This window comes from Schistosoma mansoni (assembly GCF_000237925.1).
Source record: "Schistosoma mansoni, WGS project CABG00000000 data, chromosome 1 unplaced supercontig 0071, strain Puerto Rico, whole genome shotgun sequence".
Classification (NCBI taxonomy): Eukaryota; Metazoa; Platyhelminthes; class Trematoda; order Strigeidida; family Schistosomatidae; genus Schistosoma; species Schistosoma mansoni.
The window spans coordinates 274304-292595 of NW_017385989.1; the positions used below are offsets into that span (position 1 = coordinate 274304).

An 18292-nucleotide genomic window follows, 5' to 3' on the forward strand; every position below is an offset into this window, starting at 1 on the left:
ATGCAGTTTACATGTGTTAGTAGTAACACTCATTATTTCCGTACTTCCTGTGATGGGAAACACTTACAGAGTTAGTCATATTATTTTCTGTTTATAACATTTGTATTTTCTATCAAATATCTATTATAAAAACTTCACTTTACATTCTACATTTTTTTCAACAGTGGGGATTCATTAGATTGGTTATCAATGACTGGTATGCAATTTTTTGAACTTAGAGCATTATCGATTAGACAAAGTAAGTATAGTAATAATCACTACTTATAGAGAAGTTGTCTGTTTGCATTATTACCCTACATGTCCAATTTTAATTAGTTTGTAACTGAGCTGTTTAATCGTTCTCCTTTGTGGTTCATTTAATTTAATTAAACACATAAATATCGGTACAAAAAAGCACCAGATAAATATGCGCCTCACAAATCTCATTTGATTTGTGTGAGGGCTGTGATACTGCCTAGGTGCCCAAACTGAAGCAGGTGGTTTTCTTAGGGGGCCACACCCCGAGCCTTTGACCTGAAGGTCTAGTCTACAAGGCAGTGGAGCATCATGAAGAGATGCAGTCCCATGGTAGCTGGTGACCGACGATTGGTTCATACGCCATTCGTTCCATCAGGATCCTGGAGCCCACGTGCACCATTGGTTTCGAATCAGGGTTTTCCAACTCCCCTAGGTGGACACTCCACATCCACCAACCCGGTTAAAGCGTCGGACATTCGCTTTTCGTCCTCTCAATTTCGTGAACAGCACTCCCGCCACGAGAAGGCAGTGAGTAGTACTTCCGTGGCAGAGGCTATATACGCGTGGCCATGTGAGAGCATTTCGAGAGGGAGAGCGAACTCTTCCCACTCTCGGCCGTACCACGGCACTTGGGGTCTTTGTGGTTCATAAATATGTATGTATGTGCTTGTGCCCACGAAAATCAGTATTAATCAGATGTATGTATGTATTCCTCCTGAGAAGTGGTAAACGACCTATTGTCTGAATTATTTTAGCAAACTGTAAGCTAATGTCGTTTAAAGTGTTCAGTAATCATTCTAATGTAAACCTGATGTTCCTCACCTCGTTTGTATGATACAAATCAACAGTCAGTTATTTACATCGTCTGATTGAGGCATCTTTTTTTCACAACGAAACCTCTAAATGACAACTCTACATTAAGAAACCATAATTTCAGTCAGTCAGCTACAACGTAGGACCAGGCACATATATGCATCGGTCCAAGTTGTCATACCTCGTTAGCACAACAAGAAGAACACCGGATTCATATAAATAGTTAATCTAGTGGTGGTAGTATATAAAAGATAGGTTGTATATAGGATATAGTATAGTATAGGAAGGAAGAAAGTTATCAAGCAATTTTAATCTCAAGGTTTAAGGGAAGATAAAGAGTGTATACACCTACGCCATTGTGATCGATTCTCAGCCATGTCACCCAGAGTCTTCAACCATTGGTTACGATAGTCACGCGGACCCCAACCGAGTAGTCTGCATCTGCCAACATGACTCAGAGTAGAAGTTAGTGACTTCAAGAACTGATGTCACGTTTCAGTTTGGCCGCCCCTAACTTTCTTCCAACCATCCTCTACAGTAATCAGTATAGAGCGTCGTGGTAATCGGTGTTCAGACATACGTAACATGTGGCCTAACCATCTCAGTCGATGAAGATTAATGACCTCATCAACTGATTTACCACCATTCCCTAATACCTTGTGTCTAACCTCACTATTACTTACCCGGTTATCCCAGCAGATGCGAGCAATATTTCTAAGGCATCTGTGGTCAAATACTAGTAACTTACGAGTATCTTCTACTCTTAATGGCCATGTTTCACAGCCGTAAAGTAGAACAGAACGAACTGCTGCGCAGTGTACTCGTCCCTTAATTGATAGACGGATATCTCGTCTTCGCCATGGGTAGCGAAATAAGTTGGCAAAAACCAAACGAGCTTTTTGAATCCGTGCTGAGATTTCGTCAGATACCAACCCATTAGGGCAGATCAGACTTCCAAGATAAGTGGTTATCGACGCGTTCGACTATTTCACTCCCTATCCTTAGTTCAGGTGTTGACGCAGGCCAGTCCTGGAGTAATAATTTACATTTAGTTCGGGTAAGGTAAGGTCCCAACAAGTACGGAGCTAACACAATAACTACCCACAAAAAGGTCGTGTGTGACGGACCTCAAGCAGTTGTCCTTTGGGCACTGGGGTCACGCTCTCAGGTCATTAAGACCACTTCTAACCCAATTTCCTTTTCAGTTACCTCTAGAAGAACCCTTCCACGGTGTGATATTTAAGACATAATTACGAAATGGGTTATGTTGATGACACATTAGTATAATATAGCTAGGGTGTAAATAAGTTTACTATTGTGAATACATGCCTTATGTAAAGAAAAATTCTACCGTTGCTGCTAACTTGACGTGGTGGTCGAGCTTGCCTATCGTGATGAAGCAATCGAGCTATGCTGGTTGGAACAATCGTTCCTCCAGGTCCCATCATGCCAGAAAGGTCGGTTGAAATGCCGTAAAACTAAAAGCAGCAAGTGTAAGGTCCGAGGGCGAAGGCGTACTGGTGTCTGTACATAGGTGTGATGGAAGTAAGGTGTTTCCTTCAGACAACCAGCATAACAGCGATGTTGCCTTCCCACAAGGAGGGGTGGGGTTAGAAAAGGTCGACCCTAAAAATGCACACCTCGCCTTATCCCATGGATTTCCGTCTCCGGCGGTAAGGTCCTAACAAGTACGGAGCTAACACAAAAAGGTCGTGTGTGACCGACCTCAAGCAGTTGTCCCTTGGGCACTGCGGTCACGCTCTCAGGTCATTAAGACCACTTCTAACTCAATTTCCTTTTCAGTTACCTCTAGAAAAACCCTTCCACGGTGTGGTCAACCGTGAAGTGTTAACTGCCTTCATAACTCCAACAGCACTCAAGATCACTGTATTCATAATCAGTCTCCTTCAATTCCTATAACTCCTCCTACCTCGAAACTATAATTTACATTTATTACTTTCACTTATGTTTATATTTCACAAAAGCAATTTCAAATAAATCCAATTTATTTTATTTTGTGTTTATATTTTCTGTTTGTATAGAGGGTTATGTATTAATGAAAACAAATGAGTATTCTACGGTATGTTATATTAATATCTTTTTTTTTATAAAACTGTAATATCAAGTTCTCTCTTTCATTTTCAAATTTTTGAGTGTTTATTGCCTTTGATCGGTTGCTTACGATTCAAAATAAGGGGAACGCTAGATAGTTATTTTAATGGTAATCAGATTTTAGCAACGAAGAAGCTGAAAAACCATATGTGCATCGATTGAAGCTTTTGTATCAGATCAACACAATGATATGAAAGTATTTTCAATGTGAATAGATCTTTTTTCATAGTTGAAGTCATGAGTCAATTGAAGCTAGACCACTATGGAAAACCTGGAAGCACTGGACGGCCGTTTCGTCCTATTATGGGACTCCTCAGCAGTGCGCATCCACGATCCCGCACTCACGAGATTCGAACCCAGGACCTACCAGCTCCGCGCCGAATCACTTAGATGTGCTTTTTTTATCTATTCCTAGCTACGTTTCGATTTTAGCCTAAGATTCTAAGTGATGAAGCAATTCTCGTATTGGAAATTTTCTTTGCCATTATCTTTTGATCAGTGATTCAGCGCCGCTCCTGTGTTGCGTAAAACATTGAGGAATGAACAGTTAAGCATAAATTTCCCGTAAAAGGAGTAGAGGTTGTGAAATAATTCTAACCTGCTCTCTAAATGTAGAAACATTCATCCACCTAGCTTCAAATGCTAGCTTAATTCCTGTTTCTCTTCACTATTCCAAGTTAGCGCTTGTTTCGTGATGTAGTTTGATGAATTCCCTAATGTATATCCTATCCACTTCAAGCGACTGTACCCAATTTCCTCTTTAGATGGAAGCTAACTTGTTCTCTCCCACAGTACGCTGTTGCTGATGGTATCCGGTCAACGGACATTGAATATAAGTATCTTTCGTAGATAATTGTTTATAAATACTTGTACATGTTTGATAATGTTTGTGATAGTTCTCAAAGTTTCAGCTCCGTACAGTAGAACCGTTTTGAGGTTTGCATCGAAAACAATGACTGTGATGATGGCTGACTTACAGTTGTTTAAGTTTCTTATGTTGTGGATTATAAAACTAATTGATCTTAATTTGAAGCTCTGCCGGTATTCTCATCCTGTTACATGAAGTATTTTTATATACTAAAAAGTGCTTGAAGTATTGTCTACTCTTATTGTAACTTGTCATATTTATCTTTTATTCCAGGAACTGTCACCTAAAACGCCTATAGCTGATGTTGCTCAATTTCTTGTTGAGTAAGTATATATTTTTTCTCATTTCATCACAGTTTCGCTTTAAAAAACTCCAATAGCATTTTTCTTTATGTCAGCATAACACATAGATTTGACGGATGCTTCTCTATTACACCTATTTCCTTACCACAAACCTTGTGTGTCAATCATGTTCAACTTATTACCAGTTATGTCATAAGCGATATAACTTCATCTAGGATTATGATATTGAAGAAAGCATCTACTCAAACTCCCATATATGTTTTCCCTTAATCAAATCATTGTTTTAATCATCAAAACTTACAAGTTGACATATTTGGTTTTTCATTCATCATAATAATTTTAGAATTTATTTTCATTAGATCATGACACTTCTATGTGTGTTGCGTGAGTGCTAGTGGTGGGGTGACTAATGAGATCAATTTACGTGCTATCTTAGATATAATCGTGATGTCAGTCTGCGTGTCATAAGTCGAGCTTATAACTCGTCAGTGACGGCAATTCTGCTTTGCGCCTGAAAAGCTTCGCTTCTCCAAGTTGAGGATGTTACGCGACTGTCTGTGTTTGATCATAATTGTTTCCGAACAACTGATAACATTTATTAGCATTGAGTGTTCATAACACAGAGGCTTGGTGGTTTGTGCTCGAGTGAAGTGATGGTATTTGCGTTGGTGTCACAACTTTAAAAGGCCGGCTTCGATAACTTAGACGTGTGCGAAGTTATTATAACTACTGCTGTTATCACTGTCAGTAATAGGGAAGTTTGATTTTTTCTGATCATTTTCTGTAGGATACTATCGTTTTCATCTTCTTTTTCTGCATTTTATTTTCTGATAGTCAAAAATGTGATGAATATTTGGGACATACCTTAGAATTAATAGGACGATTGTGGGATTTGTCAAGTAAGGGACTTTCAATACTATGTTACTATATTTACACTCTAAATATTTATATTTAATATGTTAGACAGTAAAGAAAGGTTAAGAGTTTTCGGTGCCCGACCGTGGCTGCTACCTTGACGTGGTGGTCAGGCTTGCCTATCGTGATCAATCAATCGAGATATACTGGCTGGAACAATCATTCCTTAGGGTCTGACCATGCCAGACAGATCGGTTGGAGAGCGGTAAGACTAAAAGTAGCAAACCCCAGGTTCGAGGTCGATGTCGTACTACTGACTGTAGAGATGTGTCACCGCAGCTTGAATTAAGTGGAAGATGACTTTTACAGACATGGTACTCGAAGCAGGTGACTTTAATGCCAAGGTAGGTAGCGTAAACCAAACAGAAAGACATTTAGGCGTTTATCTTAGTAGCCCGGCTCAGCGAAAAGATAATGGTGATCATCTGCTGCAATTGTGCTCAGACAATCGTTTATCTTTAGCAAACACTAATTTTAAGCGTAAGGAGAGACATCGTCTAGCATGGCGGGGACCCCTGCACCGAACCAACGATGGACTCAAATAAACCATATTGCCATCAGTCATCGTTAGAGAGGCTCGATAAAAGATTGCCGCTTTTACTGGAATACATGTTTAGACTCTGATCACGCTTTAATACGAGCACGCATTTGCTTGCGCCTCACTGGGCGCAGATAAACCACATTAAGTAGACCCATTAGAAACGAACTGAGGGACGAGAAAGCCAAAAGTAAGTTTCAGGAACAACTGAGGTCACAGTTAGGCTAATCCAGATGTTGCTTGGAAAGATATACAAACAGCTGTGGAAATAGCAGTGACATCTATTAGTAATTTAAACCATAGGGTTACAAAAAACTGACGGATTTCTTCTAAGTGTATTGCACTGATAGATTCTCGTAAACTCATCCCATTAGTCTCTGGCCATTAAAAGTAGCAGATACTCGTGAGCTACGAGTGTTTGATGACAAATGTCTTAGAAATACTGCTCGCATCTGCTGGGATAACCGGGTAAGTAATAGTGAGGTTAGACACAGGGTATTAGAGAATGGTGGTAAATCAGTTGATGAGGTCATTAATCTTCATCGACTGAAATGATTGGGCCACGTGTTACGTATGCCTGAACACCGATTACCACGACGCGCTATGCTGACTAGTATTGGAGATGGTTGGAAGAGAGTTAGGGGAGGCCAAACCAAAACATGGCATCAGTGCTTGAAGTCACTAACTCCTAGTCTGAGTCATGTTGGTAGATGCAGACTACTTGGTTGGTGTCCGCGCGACTATCGTAACCAATGGTTGGAGACTGTGTGACATGACTGAGAATCGATCACAATGGCGTAGGCGTATACAATCTTTTTCTTTCCTTAAACCTTGAGATTAAAATTGCTTTATATCTTTCTACGAACTAATTCTTCCTGTATTATATTTTATGTGCAATCTTTCTTTTATATATTACTACCATTGAAGCAACTACTTCTATGAATATGGTGTTCATCTTGTTTTTCTAATGAGGTGTGGCAACTTGGACCGATGCATATATGCGCCTGGTCCTACATTTTAGCCGACTGACTCTTGGTAAACAACCTACCGAACACCTAGCTCATAGTCATTCATTTTTGAAGTGAATGTCAATCCTGTTCACCACTTATACGTCACATCTTATATAAGTGAATGCATCATTTTGCTTGGGCTTCCGTATTTAGTGGTTATTTTCTTATTATATCTATTCAAATAGTTAATCTCTCATTCGTACAACATTTCCTGCTTTATGGCAATGGACAACAGATTTAGAATATAAACGCACGTTGCGAAACCTTAATAAATGGAACTAGAGACATAATATCTTGACATTCGTTACAACAACGTTCGACCACTCTGTTAAACCAAAATAAAAATTAACTTGTTCCATAGGCATGATGTAACTCTGATCCTTGGAACTATGCTTATTGCGTTCAGATCATGACTTTCACTGCAATAATGGGTTGGTTGTACATCTCGACAATTAGTCTCGAATAAAACAACATACTTATGCTTCCAACCTCCACTTATAGCTATTATCCAATATAAACTTAGCTTATAAGCGCAATTAATATAACAATATTCTTTCAAGAAGCTCATATTTTAAAAGAAACTGATTCATCTAATTGTGAATAATCAAAACTGAACTTTCAAAACCCTATAACTGTTAGTCCGATATCAACTAATTTTCTATTCTTTTCTCAATATCAATTTCTTATTGTTGATCCGTACAGCAGTTCGTTCCGTCCTACTTTATGGTAGTGAAAGATGGCCGATAAGAGTAGAGGATATTCGTAGGCTACTAGTATTCGATCATAGGTGTCTTCGAAGCATTGCTCGTATATCCTGGGACCACCGGGTAAGTAATGCAGTTGTTAGGAAACGGGTACTAGGTAAGGATGGCAAATCGATTGATGAAGTAGTGAATTTTCATCAGATGAGATGGCTGGGACACGTGTTACGTATGCCCAACCACCGACTGCCCCGACGTGCAATGTTTTATGGTGTAGGAGTAGGTTGGAAGGAAGCTAGGGGCGGCCAGACCAAAACGTGTCATAAATCCATGAAGTCGCTGACAATTGGACTGAGCCATGTTGGTAGGTGTAGACTAACTGGTTGAGATTCGCGAGATGATAGCAATCGATGGTTAGAGACCTTGAATGACAAGGCTCAAAATCATTTGCAATGGCGAAGGTGCATCCACTCCTTGTGTTCTACCAAATTCTAATCTTCTGAATTCTTCACGTCATTATCCTTTTCTTTCTTTCCAAATTTATTTCACTGTATTATACTCCTTCAATAACATCTTCAAACCCTAATCTTTCCCATTACTGCTTATACTCTTACTACTTCTACCACTATGGGATTTGAATCGACAACTGTATCTCTGTGCTGATGTGGTATGGCAACTCGAACTAATGTACGTAGGTACGAAGTTCTACATTGTGACTGATTGACTGACTGACTATTGTTGATCCTCTCTTTCTGTGTTGTTGCAACGCCAAATAAAGTACATTGATACTCCATTATGCCAAATCCCTCCTTGCTGTATATTTCACAAATTGTGTTGTTCGTTTTATACCTAACTACTAAATAGGGTCGAGTCGAAAGCAGAGAAAAAAAATTCTTCTCTCATTTATTTCAGGTAGAATCATTTTATTGCATCACCTTGTAAATCTTGGATCTGTATCTTTATTCAAACGTATTTTCTCATCTTTACCTAAACAAGATCGGGAAATGTTTTATCCATTAAAATTTGTTGCTTATATAATACAGTAAGTCTGATCATTTGGATGTCCTGTTTGCATGGTTTATAATCATATGTTAGATGTTAGTTTTTCTTATTGTATTTACTATCCATTCTGAACAATGGTATCTTGCGTTCGATTACTTATGGTATCATAAGTATAAAGTAACAGGTTTATCTCTGTTCCTGATGAAAATTGTCTTTAAACTTTAACTATTCCTCTCTCTCCTAAAAAGTATATAATCAAAGGCGCCTTCGAAGAATTGATCACAGATGTTGGGACTAATAAGTGAGGCAATCCTGAGTTTAGGCATATGGTACAAGCGAAAGTTGGGAAATGTTTATCGAATAAGGTGGTTTCGTCATGTATTATAAATGTCAAACCACCGCTCACTTGAACAAACGATGTTCGATGGTATAAGAATATGTTAGACGAAAGAGATGGTCAAACATGGACTTAGCATTTATCCATGAATTCTCTGACTACTTGTTCCTTCCACATTGACAGGTACGGACTATCTCGTTGGGGACCATGACCAACGGTTCGAGATGTTGGTTGATAGAATTGTTTGTAGTTGCTCAGATGCATTCACTATACTGCAGTATTTCAATTTTTTTCTCTTCATCATATTATTTTCTCGTCATTTTAATGTAGTATGGAAACTTGAACCAAGGCGCATTTGTGCACCGTTCTACGTTGATGATAACTGACCGATTAACTCTTTTGTCTTCTCTTAGACCTTGAGTTTTAAAATCAGCTTATTCCTGTTTTTTGCAAGTTCATCTTCTCCTTTCGAACTATATTTTGTATGCTTAGTTTTTCACCGTGATCATAATACACAATCTATATACCTTCCATTTTCTTAGAGTTTTTTCAAGTTCTGTCAATACTGGTATGCAAAATGCGGAAGATATAAATTTTGCTATTCAAAGCCTAACAGATTTACCATCTGATCAATTATCCACTATTATTTGCAGTCCACATATGGATACTTTGTTTCAATGTTGGCCTGCTAAATATATAAGAAGCTGTAAGCATCATTTTTCTGAACGTTGTATATCTTTTTAGAATTTTTCATAAGTATGTCGTGTAGTGCTTGTGTAATTGAAATTTATTTTGATATCTTCGAGAAATTCGTTCTTAAGGAACATTAGCATGTTGATTAGGTCTCAACTGATAAGTTGTGCAGGTTTAAAAACCACTCTGCCTGGTTTTTTATAGTCTCACCAATCCCAACATGAAGTGTCGCTTAAATCGAAATACATAAACTTGTAATTTTAAAAAATGATAGAAGATATACTAGTTATTTTCTTGGAAAGATTAGTGAGACTTTATGCGATTATTAAAATCCTGGTTTAAGAAATATCCGAAAAAGATTCAGTCTGGATTTTTTTTTAGATCCACAGTTCCTTGTTAAGTCTTATCTCCTTGGAATTTAACGGTGGTAATTACTCAACTATTCAATGTTTATAGAGTTAAGATCATGAGTCAATTGAAGCGAGACCACCATAGACTGGTAGGTCCTGGGTTCGAATCTCGCGAGGCGGGATCGTGGATGCGTAGTGCTGAGGAGTCCCATAATAGGACGAAATAGCCGTCCAGTGCTTCCAGGTTTTCCATAGTGGTCTAGCTTCAATTGACTCATGAGCTCAACTCTATAGAATTACTAAAATCTCCACAAAACCCCTTCTGATATTCAATGTTTAGTTATGAACTTTTATATCGCAAATTTATTATCAAAGAAGGCATATCATATTTATTTCCTCTTTGTTTAATTTCTTATTAGTGATTACCATTGTAAATAAAATATCAGAAAATGGTAATAGTTCAATCAGTTCGCAGTTAGCCGGAGTTTTAGTCAATCGTGGATTATATAATGACATTGGTCGTTTGACCAAGGTAAGTAATGTTGTTGTCGTTTTATTCTTGATGCCTCAACAGCCGGTCATCACGTTAGACATAACGTATTATCTGACAATGCTCACAAGCTCTTCTCTCTCATACACACCAGCAAATGTAAGTGAAGACAGTAAGTAAAGCAACAGCACACTGAGCACCAACTTAATGACACTTGATGGAGAAGCACGGAGAGAGGTGACATGTTTCGCGTACATGACATAGTCAGCATCACCGCTATACAAGGGGGATCTGATACAAATATTAAGGCAAGGATAGGCAAAGCGATGGCAGCACTTATACAACTGAACAATATATGAAACTCAAAACAACTATCAGTCATTATTATATTCATAATTCTCAATACAAACGTCAAGACAGTTCTATTGTACGGAGCTGAAACTTTGAGAACTACCACAAACATTATCAAACATGTACAAGTATTTGTAAACAATTATCTACGAAAGATACTTATACTCAATGTCCGTTGACCGGATACCATCAGCAACAGCGTACTGTGGGAGAGAACAAGTCAGCTTCTATCTAAAGAGGAAATTAGGTACAATCTCTTGAGGTGGATAGGACATACATTGGGGAATTCATCAAACCGCATCACGAGGTAAACGCTAACTGGAAATCCTCAAGGTGAAAGGAGAAGAGGAAGAGTAAGGGACATATTGTGTTTGGAATCGGAAGCAGACATGGAAATAATGAATAGTAATTGGAAACAGCTGGAAAGGATTGTTTGGGACGGAGTTCGATTGACAATGCTGGTGGGTGACCTATGTTCCTTCACAAGTGGTATTAGGTGTAAGTAAGTAATGATACTGCTCAGCAATGCTCATCGGCGACCCCACCAAGGTTTGAATTCATATCACACTTTTCAGACCACTAATTCCGCTTATGGTATAAACCCTAAATTAATTTCCTACACCTCATTTGCAGTAATATATAAACTGTTGATTTTTTGCCTTTATATCTTTAGATCAGTAAGCGCATACCGCCCATATTTTTGGCTGGTAGTTCTCAATCTCCTCTAACGGAATCATCTTTTCTATCAACATTGGAATTTATGAATACCCATGATCCTGAACATATTTCCGAATTTTTGGATCATTGTAAGCGTAACGCAGGTATGATATAACTAGTTGAAAACTGATGGTATTAATGAATAAATAAGTGCACACAATTATTGTATTATGGGTTTTAGAAGGGTTTCTTCATGAAATAGTATTCCTTTACTGTATGAGCCACAGAGAAGTGGCTATTGTCCCTATACCTCCAGAAAAAACTATAGATCAATGAATCAAATATACACTTCCGTCAAGTTTTGCTATTACTTTTCTAGGTGCTTTATTTTGTGTGGGATTGTGGGTGTGCACTCCTAGGGATTCTTAAATAAATGGAAAGAAACTGTTTCATACTCCCAACTTTTGATTGGTTGTCCAGCTGCTGTCAGTTTGTTACGAAAATTTAACTCAGATAATAAGCATATAATATGGAAACTACTTTATTTGTGACGAATTTTTTTTAGTGTGAATCAGTTACTTACTTCAATTTTTTTACAAATTAGACGTACGCTGATCTCTGTCTTTCAGCTGTTCAGCTCATGTGCAGTAGGATGAGGTGATTTCTCTTCCTTTATGTTTTTTCTGTAGTACTGTTTGAAGACGTTTTCCATTTGTGTTTGACTATTTGTCTCTGATATTTCTCCATCTATGTTAAGAGTTTGTCAAACTTCTATATATAATACCTCCTAGATATCCCAAAGGGTTATTGAGAGCATTGTTGAATAGCCCTCATTTTAACTGTTTTACATAATACATATGTTTGTGGGATATAGATTGGATTAAGCATGTTTTATGCATGATGGTGTTGCTGCGCGCTGATTGGTTAATTTTAAACCGATCAGCCCGGGCATATTATTGGAGAAAAATCTAGAAGCTTCTTATGTATATACTATAAATATATGAACGTTATTTAAACTATTGATTCCTGTTCAACGTGTTCTGATTTTGGGGTCTTGTCGAGTGTCATCGTATAAGAATTCTAAGCAATAGGAATAGCTGGGTCGTTTATATAGCAAAAATACAAATTATAATAACTGTATTCTGATCACACAAATTCTAATATTCAGCGTTCATTTTCCTGACTGAAATTGCTACAAAACCTTTGCGTCAACAAAGTTGCATTGAGGAATATGATCAGAGTTAATCATTTGTTTAGAAGCCAGACCTGATTTACAAATAAATTTACGTTGCTCTCATCAGTCGGTAAAATGGCATAAATTTTATATAGTAAAGATCATGAGTCAATTGAAGCTAGACCGCCATGGAAAACCTGGAAGCACTGAACGGCCGTTTCGTCCTATCGTGGGACTCCTCAGCAGTGCGCATCCACGGTCCCGCTTCTCCAGATTCGAATCCAGGACTTACCAGCCTCGCGCCACAGCACTTAACCGATAGACCACTGAGCCAGCATCCAACGGTGTTAATGTCTAACCTCAATTAATCCATGGAATTGCGCGACCAACTTCCATTGTACTGAGGTAGATACCTATCTCTACCTGACATGGTTTAGCTCCACTGGCCACGACTTCTCACTAGAACTCCAGGAATTGCCCTCATAGAGCCAGTCACTAGTGAGCGTATGATCATTATCACAAGGGGGTTTTGTGGAGATGGCAAATATATATGTTCTACAATGACTTATTAGCTAAGTAAATAGCTATTTGACTTTTTTTGAATTGATGTAACTTAGTTAACAAGTACCCTTTTTGTGCTTTTATATTTTCTCTTTCAGAAATATATTCTTCACATAAACAGAGCAATAATTCAATAGAAGATAACTGTAGATAAAAGTTTTTATAGTGACCACAACCAATTAGACGTCATACTCTCTCTTTCTCTCTCCCTCTTGACTAATATCAAGGAATTAAAAGAGAAAGACTGTTGTACAAAATAGAATATATTTTTTCATATTTGAATATATAGTTTTTTGAACATATACCTGGTACTTTCCTTCAGTTATGTACTTCTCAGTTATACAACACTTATGTAGTTTTGGTACAATTCCCCTCTAATAGACTATAGTAATGTAAAAAATCCCCATACAAATTGTTTGCCGATTAGGTCCTTCAATTCGCATACTTGAGGGAACTCATATGCCAGTCAATCAGCTAAAACGTAGGACCAGGCACGTATATGCATCGCTCCAAGTTGTCATACCTCATTTGCAAAACAAGATGAACACCAAATTCATAGAATTGGTTGCTTCAATGGTAGTAACATATAAAAGAAAGATTGTATATAAAGGTTATGATACAGGAAGAAAGGAGGATATGAAGCAATTTTAATCTCACAGTTTAAGGAAAGACAAAGAGTGTATACACCTACGCCATCGTGATCAATTCTCAGCCAAGTCAGACAGTCTCCAACCATTGTTTACGATAGTCGCGCAGACAACAACCGAGTAGTTTGCATCTACCAACATGACTCAGACTAGGAGTTAGTGACTTCAAGAACTGATGCCACGTTTTGGTTTGGCCGCCTCTAATTCTCTTCCAACCATTCCCAATACTAGTCAGCATAGCACGTCGTAGTAATCGGTGTTCAGGCATACGTAACACGTGGCCCACCCATCTCAGATGCCAACTCAGAGCTAATCAGACTTCCAATATAAATAAAGTTATCGACGCGTTCTACTACTTCACTCCCTATCCGTAGTTCAGGTGTTGACGCAGGTCAGTTCTGGAGCAACAATTTAATTTAGAGGGAGAGAAACGCATCTCAAACATCCTTGCATTGTTACCCAATCCTACCAAAAGACTTCATTTTGTCAGCGTCTCCGCCAAACAGGACTATGTCATCTGCGTATTCTACGTCGATAAGTGGACCTCCTGGTAGGAGGTCAATTCCTGAAAATACAGTCGACGAGAGTGTTATTTCCAGCAATAGGTCTATGATGAATTTGAACAGAAATGGAGATAGTGGACAGCGTTGTCGGACACCACTTGGGATTGTAAAATCAGATGACAGTTCGCCATAAAGTCTGACTCAACTGATAGTGTTTAGTAAAGAGCCTTACAAGGTTTATCTACCTTTGGGATACACCTTTCAATGACAGACAATATCACAGAACCTCTCGGTCTGCAGAGTCAAATGCTGCTTTCGAATAAAGAAAAACTATCATTGTCTGACGCCGATAAGCATGCCTGTGATATAAAACCTGACGAATAGTGGATATGTTGTTGATACAGCCACGACCAGGTCTGAAGCCAGCCTAGTTTTCTCATATTTGCAGTTCACGAGTCCTAGTTAACCTAGATCAGATTTGCCTTCGTTCTTCATCATGTTCAGAGCCTGATGGGATGAGTTTATGAGAATCTATCAGTGAAATAGACTTAGAAGAAATCCATTGGCTTAAATTACTAATAGACACCACTGCTGTTCCCACAGCTGTTTGTATATCTTTCCAAGCAACATCTGGATCAGCCTCGTTCACAGAACTGCCTAACTGTGACCTCAGTTGTTCCTGAAACTTACTTTTGGCTTTCTCGTCCCTCAGTATGATTTTCCTGCGTCCAATGAGGCGTAAGCAAATGCGTACTCATATTAAAGCGTGATCAGAGTCTAAACATGTATTCCAGTAAAAGCGGCAATCTTTTATCGAGCTTCTCCAACAATGACTGATTGCAATATGGTTTGGTTCAGGGGTCACCGCCATATTAGACGATGTCTCTCCTAATGCTTAAAATTAGTGTTTTCTAAAGATAAACGATTGTCTGAGCACAATTGCAGCAGATGATCACCATTATCTGTTCGCCGAGCCGGGTACTACACTTCATTTGGGCTGCAGTGACACCTCTGTATAGTTAGTAGTACGACTTCAACCTCGAACCTTGGATTTGCTATTTTTAGTTTTACTGCTCTTCAACCGATCAATCTGGCATGGTAGGACCTTGAAGAACGATTGGTTCATCACGATAGGCAAGCCTGACCACCGCGTCAAGGCAGCAGCGGCGGTAGGAAGGATCTCACATGAATAAGTAGAATATAATATCCTTGAATAAATTTTATCATTCGACAGTTATGTAAGTGCATTCGTGGCAATTTCTCTGCAGTTTATGTAAATATAATTTGTTGGTCTTGTCAGTTATATGACTGAAGGCTACATTTTGTTTGATGAAGGAAGCATTCCGTCTAAAATTAGTATTATTCTAATCATTCCACAGCGTCTGGGCAGCCAGGTAGCGAATTCACCCTTATACTTCCGACTGCACTCAAGATTATCTCGTTTACGATCGAATCTCTCTATCACCTTTAATAATCCTATCCCCACCACTAACCCTTCTCGAATACCTTTATCACTCTTCAGCACCACTCCTAAGGATTTGTATTCAAGAAATGGTATTCCTAAAACCACGCTTTGAACTACATGTTGAAGCTTTTAATGTTCAAACCTTGTGTCAGATAGGACAACAGGCTTCTTTAGATAAGACTCTAGAATCTCGCGTCATCGATGTATGCTGAGTCTCCGAAACGCGTATACGGGATCCAAGCACAGCCATCCACATGACTTCATCTTGTCAATATAAAGAATCGGCAAAACATGCCCTTCGCGTATCTGAAGACCCCACTGTTACCGTCCGTGTTCTAAAGCAGAATAGGCTTTGTTAGACTTGTTTCTAATAGGCAGTCACTTGTGTGTTCTCCGACCAAACGGAACCGTAAGAACACACGCCTTTGCCTCTTCTTTGTCTCTCCGTACGCTCTCAACGATTGCAGCTCGGATGAAGATAAAGATGAATTTTATAGGAAGCTATCAAACCTCCTTCAAAATCCTAAACGCTCTGATGCAGTAATAATTTCTGGTGATTTTAATGCTCAATTAGGTAGATTAATCCAAATCAAAAGGTACTTTGATGCTTATTACAACGTCACGGCTCAGTGAGATAATAGCGACCGTCGGTTGTAACTATACTCAGATTACCGTCTATTTCTAGCAAACACTAACTATAAGCATGAGGAGAGACACCGTCTGACGTAGTGACTCCCACATCAACTCAACAATGGAATCAAATAGACCACATTTCCATCACCCATAGTCGGAGAGGCTTGATAGAAAACTGTCATTCATTCTGGAACACATGTTTAGATTCAGATCATGCTCTAGTTCGAGCACATATTTGTTTACATCTTACTGGACATAGGAAAGCCACAGCAATAAAAATTCTTAGAGTTTAACTTAATGATAAAAACCTTAATAATGTGTTTTAGGAACAACTAGAGAAGTAGTTAGTCAATCATAAAAGTGATATTATATTTTGGTACAATACGGAATTCTCAGCACTAGTTATTTCAACAAGTGCTTAACCGAAAAACAGAAAAAAACCTGAGTCTGTACAACTTATCGAATTTGAGGCATGCTTAAGAACACAGATTATTGATTAGGTTAACTCCAACAACCTGTTCGTCACAGACTATATTTGCTAGGTAAGGTAGTAAAGAACTTTTATCGATTAGCTTGCGTGTTGGATTTTAGTGTAGTTACTCGAGGAAACCAGGCTGGTTGCAGACCTGAACATGGATGTATTGATTAAATATTCAGGTTCTGGAACATAAACGTCCGACTATTGTTGTATGCCTTGACATTAAAGTGTCGTGCGACTCTATTGATCGTGAGGTTTTGTTGGTGTCTGTCGTTAAACATTAGTGATTAAATATGCTTCCAACATACACTGATTAGTGAGTAAGCTTCATCATCCTTTCGATTGGTGGAATTTCTGTACGTATGTTGTAAGCTCATTAGGCATTACTCGTACATGTTGGAACTACCGAATTAGCTTGAATTTAAGCAGACAGCACTGGATAGAGATGATGAAGTAGTGAATCTTGCAAAATACTCAACAGAATGGGTCATACACTTTCCCTGTTTTATTTTACCCTATCATAGACATGCTTTTAAAGGTAATATTTTTATCGTCTGAATTACAGGGAGTTTATCTTCTACGAGAAAATTCTCTTGTTAACTTTAGATACACAAATGATATAGATATGTTTGATTAAGATACTGATCAATTCCAGAGTTTATTGGCCACCCTTCGAAACGAAGCAAACATGTTTTGAATGCTGATCTCTCCTTACAAATACAATCTGTTAGCTTGCATCACCGCCTGAATTATTGATGGGGAATGAAGTAACTGTACACATCATTCGACTCACTTATCTTGGGTCTTATCATTTGCAATGAATTAAGAAAGCTAGTTTGGTTTTTGCCAACTTTTTTCCTTGCGGCGTAGGAGATATATCCGTCTTCTAACCAACGGAAGTGTATACTGCTCGGCAGTTCTCTGTATTTTACTTTATGAATGTGAACCATGACCACTAGCGGTAAAGGATATTTGTAGTTCACTGGTATTCGTTTGTGTTTATTCATTACTCTCATTTCACAATATAACGGAGTGAGTAATATTGATGCTCCGTATAGAGTACTAGGTAAGGATGGCAAATCAATTGATTAGATAGTGTGTATTACTTGTGGTTAGGATATGTGTTTACGTCTGATTATTTAACAACTATCTCGACCTGAAAAGATGGTCGGTGAATAAGTAGAAAAACATTTAGGCGCGTTATCAGTCTATTAAATTATTGAAATTCGGTTGGGCCATTTCGCTATATATACACTAACCAGTTTGAGTATACATGGTTATCGTAATCAATGATTGCAAAAAGTATTTAGCACAGATCAGCATTGTTCGCAGTACTAGAGTTGTATTTACATTTAGTTCACCCTAGAATATAACCATCAAATATAAATAAAATTATAGAAGGGGTTTTGTGGAGATTTAATATTCATCAATGTTGAAAGCGTGAGTCAATTGAAG

At 38.3% G+C, this 18292-nt stretch overlaps 1 protein-coding gene and 1 non-coding gene across 2 annotated transcripts in view; one reads left to right on the forward strand and one right to left on the reverse strand.

Annotated features, from left to right (window-relative positions):
* Smp_136670 (hypothetical protein) overlaps window positions 1-13371 on the forward strand; it is a gene marked incomplete at both ends in the record, with an annotated part of 58832 nt that extends 45461 nt beyond the window's left edge. Inside the window, 9 exons of the mRNA XM_018791802.1 lie at window positions 165-238; window positions 3093-3130; window positions 4304-4353; window positions 5167-5231; window positions 8409-8538; window positions 9378-9541; window positions 10298-10410; window positions 11393-11540; window positions 13262-13371. Of these exons, the coding sequence (XP_018645028.1) occupies window positions 165-238; window positions 3093-3130; window positions 4304-4353; window positions 5167-5231; window positions 8409-8538; window positions 9378-9541; window positions 10298-10410; window positions 11393-11540; window positions 13262-13371 (892 nt within the window). The remainder of the gene's footprint in view (window positions 1-164; window positions 239-3092; window positions 3131-4303; window positions 4354-5166; window positions 5232-8408; window positions 8539-9377; window positions 9542-10297; window positions 10411-11392; window positions 11541-13261) is intronic.
* A 1031-nt stretch (window positions 13372-14402) lies between these two features.
* The window catches only part of Smp_tRNA_00480_Pseudo_CGA.1.1, a 9795-nt gene continuing 5905 nt past the window's right edge, over window positions 14403-18292 (reverse strand). Inside the window, exon 1 of the tRNA in view lies at window positions 14403-18292. This exon is cut by the window's right edge and continues 5905 nt beyond it. This is a non-coding gene — a tRNA.